At 47.1% G+C, this 7,607-nt stretch overlaps 1 protein-coding gene across 3 annotated transcripts in view; it reads left to right on the top strand.

Moving 5' to 3' along the window:
• The first annotated feature begins 1,936 nt into the window (after nt 1-1,936).
• Nucleotides 1,937-7,607, top strand: part of ATF1 (activating transcription factor 1) — an 8,272-nt gene continuing 2,601 nt past the window's right edge. The window contains exons 1-7 of one of the 3 annotated variants that reach the window (XM_005430088.2): nt 1,937-2,076; nt 3,287-3,415; nt 4,726-4,826; nt 5,129-5,259; nt 5,954-6,133; nt 6,215-6,374; nt 7,257-7,607. The exon at nt 7,257-7,607 is cut by the window's right edge and continues 2,601 nt beyond it. In XM_005430088.2, the coding sequence (XP_005430145.1) occupies nt 1,966-2,076; nt 3,287-3,415; nt 4,726-4,826; nt 5,129-5,259; nt 5,954-6,133; nt 6,215-6,374; nt 7,257-7,401 (957 nt within the window). In that variant the 5' untranslated portion in view covers nt 1,937-1,965 and the 3' untranslated portion in view covers nt 7,402-7,607. Of the gene's footprint in view, nt 2,077-3,286; nt 3,416-4,725; nt 4,827-5,128; nt 5,260-5,953; nt 6,375-7,256 lie in introns of all 3 variants that reach the window. The other 2 variants (XM_031064530.1, XM_031064531.1) reach the window with 2 other exon arrangements.

The following is a 7,607-nucleotide window of genomic DNA, read 5'->3' as shown; positions in this document are numbered from 1 at the left end:
CTGTGGGTTTGCACTACAGAAATGAACAGAACAGAGGTTTCTGTAGCACTGGAAATTTATTGTCATTTTTGCTGCTGTCTGGATTTCGGTTTGAGGGGCCCTGTTTACCTGGGACACTTTGCAGGGTGCAAAATTTTCCTTTATAAAATGTAAAACTGTGTTTGCGGACAGACAAAGTTGTGTCCACTGCAGGTTCATCATTAATTCTGCTCATAATCTTGAAGTGGTTGATGTTTGCAGCCACGAGGGAAGCTGCATCATAGGCTGGGGAAGGTTTGGGCTGTGCTGTAAAGGACACAGAACCATGGGTTTGTTTTGGCTGGAAGAGACCTTAAGGAACATCTCATTGCACCTCCCTGCCATGGCGGGGTCACCTTCCACCATCCCAGCTTGCCCCAAGCCTGTCCAGCCTGGCCTTGGGCACTGCCAGGGATCCAGGGGCAGCCTCAGCTTCTCTGGGCACCTGTGCCAGGGCCTGCCCACCCTCCCAGGGAGGAATCCTTCCCAATATCCCATCCAGCCCTGCCATCTGTCAGTGGGAAGCCATTCCCCATGTCCTGGCACTCCAGACCCTTGTAAATGCTCTCTCTCCATCCTCCCTGCAGCTCCTTCAGCTACTGGAGAGGCACAATTCAGTTACCCTGAAGCTTCTCTTTTCCACCTTGAACAATCCCAATTCTCCCAGCCTTTCCTCACAGCAGGGCTGCTCCATCAATCAATCATAGTCTCTTGTATCAGCCAGCCATCAGTTTTCTCCCTACAAAGCCCTGCTTTGGTGACTTTTTGGGGGTCCTGCAGCGGGACCCCTCAGAGCAGGGAGGGTGCAGCAGCAGGACTCTGCTCTGGGTTGACTCTTCCCCCCAGGAGCCTTCACTGGGCTGCGTGCTGTGGTTGGGCTCAGCAGGGAAAAATCAGTGACTCACATTTCCACAGAAAGAAATGTAATTTCCAGTCTCATAGCAACTGTCCTTTCAACACTTTCAAACCTTCTGTGACAAAATGTTTAACACTCACCCATCAGCTTCTAATGCTCCAGGCTGGTCCGCCCACCACCCCAGCTGAAACCTGCATTTGTGCATCCCTGAATCCCCCAGAATCTGAGGGGGGATGCTGGCAAGACGTTGAACAGTTAAATATAAAATCTTAGACATGAGAGAAGTGTTGCTGACTGCATTACATCAAGACAGAGTGACTCTTAAAATTCAAAACTGTGTTCTCTTCACTTTGATCTGAGTCCCTGGTTTGTTTTTATACACCTTCAGATAGTTTAAAATAGGTTTGGCTGGTGGCTTGGCTAAAATATTTTTGGAAATTATCTTACTTAAAGATATTCTTTAGTATAAAGAATCTTGATTTTCTTCCTGGATCATCCTTCAAACTGAAAGAGAGCCGAGCTAGATGAGATATTAGGAATTGGATATTAATGGGATTATAACAGGATGATGAGGCCCTGGCACAGGGTGCCCAGAGAGGCTGGAGCTGTGCCATCCCTGGAAGTGTCCAAGACCAGGTTGGACAAGGCTTGGGGCAACCTGGAGTAGTGAAAGGTGTCCTTGCCCGTGGCAGGGGATGTCACTGGATGGGCTTTAAGGTCCCTCCCAACCCAAACCAGTCCATGATTCTGTGTGTCCTTTACAGCACAGACCAAACCTGTTCTATTCCCAGCCTGGACTCAGGAGGTGACCCCAGGTGTGGGGCTTCACCTGCCCAAATCCCCAGGAAAGAGCAGGGCAGGGTCCCTTCCCTTGAGGAGGCACAGAAGGGCTCAGGGTGTTGATGGGAAGTGACAAAAATCCAGGCTGTGCCTTAATAATGGCAACATTGGAGGGCAAAGAGCCTCGTTCAGCACATCCCAGCGAGACCAGAATCATGAGGCACTGAGGGTGTAAAACACTGGTGGAACTGGGCACCTGTCTGCTGTCCACATTCATTACTAACTGGATTTAACTGGTTTTCTCGTAGCTGATGATGGAAGAGGTGCACAAGGGCAGCAGCAGCAGCTCTGTTACGTCCCAGCCCTCAGCTGTACAAGGTACAACCCTCCAGGCAGCTCAGCTCTCTCATATTGCTCAACAGGTAAAGCCTGGGCTGGATCTCAGCAAACATTTCAGGGAGTTCAGAGCCAGTTTTATGTGCTACAAACTATAGAGCCATTCTTAGAAGCAATCAGAGAAGAAAAAACAGAAAGAGGCTAAGAAAAATGTGTTTGTTTTTGATGGTGGATGACATTAAATTAATTATAAAGTGTTTTAAAGTTGTTTTTTTTTTGTGTTTGTACAATGCAGAAGTCCAACCCAGATTTGGGGTTAGTCCTCCACAGGAGCTGCTCAGGAATAAAATGAGGGCCTGGTTTCATTTTTTTTCTTAGAAAAAGCATTTCCAGCTCCTTTTGTAGTAGCAGCAATCCTGGGTGCTCAGCACCATGGAAACCCTTGGATTTTAGCCCAACATGAACATATTTAATCTAATAAACCATATGAACTTGAAAATTGAGATTTTTTTCCTCTAACGCAACATCCATGTCAGAGCTTTAACCTGAATCCCTTAGAATGGGTGAAGGAGTGAATCCTTCCAGGAGGGTTTTCCTGGGAAAAAGCAATGTTTTGCAGCTCATCCACTGTTTATCCTGTGGAAGCAATTGGGATTTTGATGCAAAATTTAGATATAGGAAAGGAGAGACTATCAGCTGGTGTCCTGGGATTTGTTTCCAGGCTGGTTTCCTGATTTGTTTTTATCTAAAGTTCTGATTGTCCCTTAATATTGTGAGTTATGATACAAAAGTAGCATTAATTGGAAATTGAGCTGTGTGTATTTTAATGATCTCTTCGTCTTATGTATTTCATATTAATAAAAGTACTGAAGGAATTTAATTACAGAAGTGGTTATTTACTTAGAATCTACATGTATAACTTGAATTTTTTTGGTTTGAGAACATACGGAAATGTGAACAATATAAATGGAATTAAAGTGTAAAGACTCATGGGAGTTCAACATCAAAACTACAAACCCTCTAGGAAGCTGAAGCATTTTCATGTTTTTAATATGTTATGTAATATCACAGATTATGTGACATAATGCCACATTTGATTTTCTCCAACCAAAGGAAATAACGAACTGTTTCAGCCTTTTTCATATGCAAATAATGTCTAAAAAAATGTGCATCTTTAAAGGTACTTCTGTGACTTAATTAGAATTAAAATAAGCTGCTAATGGTTTTCCTACACGTGTTGCACTTCCTGAGTCCTGTGGCACAAAGGTTTTACTGATGGTTTTTGGTCTGTTGTAGATGTCTCTCAGAGGTTCTGCTCCCCTCACAGTCGTTCAGCTTCCTGGAGAGCAAGTCCAGGTCCAGGGAGTCATTCAGACAGCTCAGTCCTCCTCTGTGATCCACTCCCCTCAGGTGCAAACCGTGCAGGTAACTCCACAATGGCTTTGAATACCCCAGATCTGCAGTTATGTAGGTAAGAAGATGGGAAAAGATGTGTAGAGGCTTCTCTGACCCAGCTGTGCCCTGCTGTAAGAGACAGTGAGCAATCCAAGGGCAGCCCTATGGGATCCCTCATTTGGACTTGAAATTCTTCCTCGTGGGAAGTCACCTGTGGAGTCAAAATAAAACCATTTCATGTCACCTCCCTTTACACAAAAATCCAATCCACAGCTCTGTAGTTGGTTCCTCGGCAGTCAGGTGGGGTCTGACACCCAAAGAGGGGAGTGGGGAATTACAGAATAATCCAGCAGTGGATTAAAATGAGTGTTTGGGAAGGTGGAGCTGTGTGAAGGGAAATGAGTGCTGGGTGCTCTCTCGTGCTGTAACTCCCTGTCAGTGGTACCCAAGTCTCTGGCTGTGTCTCTTACTCACTTGCCATGTGATTTTTGTAAGAATCCCTTCCAAGAGGTGCCCAGGGAGTCCAGTGAGTCTGTTCCTGCTCCTCTCAGTCCCTGCTGCAGAGAGCCTGGGGACCTGGAGTTCCACTGGGAAACCACCGCCCTGGCAGCCGGGCGAGGGAGGAGCTGCCCTAAAAACCAGGAATTTGTCCCTGATCCTTGTCCCACACTCCTCACACCACACTAAATTGATAAGCCATGAGAAGCAGACCTGGCAGAGACTGTCAGCTGTCACTGCTGTAACATAGAGCAGAGAGAGGAGAACATGTGTCACTGCTGAAAGCACTCAGGCATCTGCATTGGCTGCTTGTTGGTGCTCATCTCTCTGTTAAGTCTCTTTCCTTTTCCCTCCCCCTGGTTGCACAGTCTCCACTGGCTGGATTCATTCCTTTTCTGTAATTTATGAACTTTGTGGCCTTGATGGAGGGAAAAACAAAGTACAACATGAGCAGGTTTTTTTCCCTGCTGATCATAGGCTGCTCTGTCTCTGCAGTTCAGTGAGAGGCTTTTCCCAGAGCTCTGTGCATTCCTCTGCACTCTGTTACTGGCACACGGATAAGAGCAAATAAATATTTTGTTCACTAATAAGGAGCATCAGAGACAAAATTACACTTTGAACTGGATGAGCACACAGTGGAATAATGAAAATTGTAGATAGTACTTTGCATATTTACTCCCTGATATTCTGCTGCCTTAAATATTCTTTTCACTGGACTTTCACATTCTCACCAACAAACCCCCACTGCTCCTTTTCTACATGAAAGATTCCAGGTGCTTTCTGTACATCAGTGGTGCTTTTGTCCTGTACATCAGTGGTGCTCCTGTTCCCTTTCTCACTAGGTGTCTTCCTTGTCTGAGAGTGAGGATTCTCAGGACTCCTCAGACAGCATTGGCTCCTCACAGAAGGCTCGAGGCATCTTGGCTCGTCGTCCATCCTACCGGTACGGCTGTGATACACTTGATATTTTTATTTGAAACCAAAACAACAGCCCCTTCCCATGGTTTTCAGTATTCTGCTGCCCACCACGTTGTTTCCTTTCCCTTGAAATACGCACTGAATCTGTTCATGCACTGAACTTTCTGAGCCATCATTGCTGTGAGGAAACTTTGACTCCACTAACTGGAGGTTGGCCTCAGCAGGATTTTGTAAAGGGCAAAATGTTCACCAGCTGTAATTTTGCTCAGCTGTATCATTTTACTGAAGTGAGGAGTGCAGTCAAATGTCAGACTCCTTTTTTCACAGAAAAATTTTGAAAGATCTTTCTTCTGAAGACACACGGGATAGAAAAGGAGATGAGGAAAGTCCTGGGGTCTCCACTGTTGCCTCCATGTCCGTTCCCACGCCCATCTACCAGACAAGCACTGGACAGTACAGTAGGTTACCCAAAATATCCTCACCGTTTTTCTTCTACTTGCCTCAAAATACAGATTTCATTAAGCATTTGAGTAAGATGAGGACAAAAGTTGGTTATTATCCAGTAGTGAATAAAGTTAGTACATAGAAGTAACTGGTATCTACAGACTTCAGATAAACTCAGTGCTCTGTAATTTTAAATTTTGCACATTAAGATATTTCATGGTGTTGGTATGGAGCACACAGCAGTGTTGTTTGCTGGATTTAACCCAATACATCAGTGAAGACACAGATATATATATATATATATATATATTTATATTTATATTTATATTTATATGTGTATATTATAGGCCATACTAAAAGGCTTCTGTGGTATCAGAGAGGTACGAAAAAATTAGGATTTGTTCTTTTGATGTTCCCACTTGGTGTTTATGGTGTTTCACACCTGCTCCTCGCCATCCTATGAGTGGGTGAGGCCCTGGCACAGGTGCCCAGAAAAGCTGTGGTGCCCCTGGATCCCTGGCAGTGTCCAGGACCAGGCTGGACAGGGCTTGGAGCAGCCTGGGCTAGTTGGGAGGTGTCCCTGCCAAGGCAGGGGTGGCACTGGATGGGCTGTAAGGTCCCTCCCAACCCATTGTAGGATACTGTGATTTACCTGTATTTTCTGCTGTACATCTCCAAATCCTCTTGTCCCTGTGCCTTCCCTTGCAGTTGCCATCGCAGCCAACGGGCTGCAGCTGGCGGGGCCGGGGGCGGACGGGGTGCAGGGGCTTCAGACACTGACCATGGCCAACGCCGGCGGCTCCCAGCCCGGGACCACCATCCTGCAGTACGCCCAGACCTCGGATGGGCAGCAGATCCTGGTGCCCAGCAACCAGGTGGTGGTTCAGAGTGAGTACCCCCTGGGGACACGGTTACGCTCCTGTCACCGTGAGTGCCGCCTGCTAATGCTGCCCCGTTTGTGTCCCCTAGCTGCCTCTGGGGACATGCAGACGTACCAGATCCGCACCACGCCCACCACCTCCTCCCTGCCCCAGACCGTGGTGATGACATCCCCCGTCACTCTGACATCCCAGGGCAGCAAGACAGATGACCCACAGCTGAAACGAGAGATCAGGCTGATGAAGAACAGGTACGTGAGTGCACCTGAGCTGCTTGGTTGGTGAGTTTAATCACGTGCAATCACTGGGGTTGGAAAAGACTTCCAGGATCATAAAGTTCAACCTGTGACAGATCTCCACCAGAGCACTGAGTGGCACATCCAGGGATGGGGACTCCAAACCTCCCTGGGCAGCCCGTGCCAATGCCTGACCATCCTTTCCATGAAGAAATTCCTCCTGATGTCCAACCTGAACCTCCCCTGGCATAGCTTGAGGCCATTTCCTCTTGTCCTGTCCCTGTTCCCTGGGAACAGAGCCTGAGCCCCCTGCCCCTGGCTGCCCCTTGTGTCAGGGAGTTGTGGAGAGGGAGGAGGTTCCCCCCGAGCCTCCTTCTCTACAGGCTGAGCCCCTTTCCCAGTTCCCTCAGGAGTTCTCCAGGCCCTTCTCCTTGTGCTCCAGCCCCTTCCCTAGCTCTGGGTGGGCTCCAGCCCATCCATATTTCTCTTGCAGTAAGGGTCCAGAACTGGAGGGGCCTCAACAGTGTCCAGCACAGGGGGGCAATCCCTGCCCTGGTGCTGTGCCACACCATGCCTGGTACAGCCCAGGTGCCCGTGGCCTCCTTCCCCACCTGGGCATACCTGGGCGTGTGGGAGATTGTGACCCAAACATGGGAAATTGTGACCCAGACATGCTCCCTTGAGTCTCACAGTGTGGAGAAGCCAAAACTAGGTTTCCCCTGCAGATTGGCTGCCATGTGTGTTACCAGATGCTGCTGAATTTCCTGCTCTCCTCGGGCAGTTTTGGCTCAGTTTTGTTCCTCACTGCAGTTCCAGCTCTCTCATGTTGGTCAGTATTGTGACATTCAGAAAATAGATCTCACACCTAAAATCAAGAACTCTGCTTCTGTGTTGCAGAGAAGCTGCCCGGGAGTGCCGTAGGAAGAAGAAGGAGTATGTGAAATGTTTGGAAAATCGAGTGGCAGTCCTGGAAAATCAGAACAAAACTCTAATTGAAGAGCTAAAAACTTTGAAAGATCTTTACTGTCATAAAAGTGTGTAAGAAGAGAAGGTAAAAACCTTTGGGGACTGGTGAAATATCAGAGGAGAATTTTTTTTTTATACTGAATTTTTTAAACTAGATGAAAGGTCAAAAATGAAACTTTTCTACCTAGATTTCACAGCTCAAAGACTCTATAGATTTTCTTTACAACATGTTGGTGACAAAGTACAAAGAGGAAACAAGAAAACCTCACCAAAGTTCCTGCT

Source organism: Geospiza fortis, unplaced genomic scaffold, assembly GCF_000277835.1.
Source record: "Geospiza fortis unplaced genomic scaffold, GeoFor_1.0 scaffold676, whole genome shotgun sequence".
In the NCBI taxonomy this organism is placed as follows: domain Eukaryota; kingdom Metazoa; phylum Chordata; class Aves; order Passeriformes; family Thraupidae; genus Geospiza; species Geospiza fortis.
Note: the sequence above shows the minus strand (reverse complement) of the source record. Positions and strands in the feature narration are given on the sequence as shown.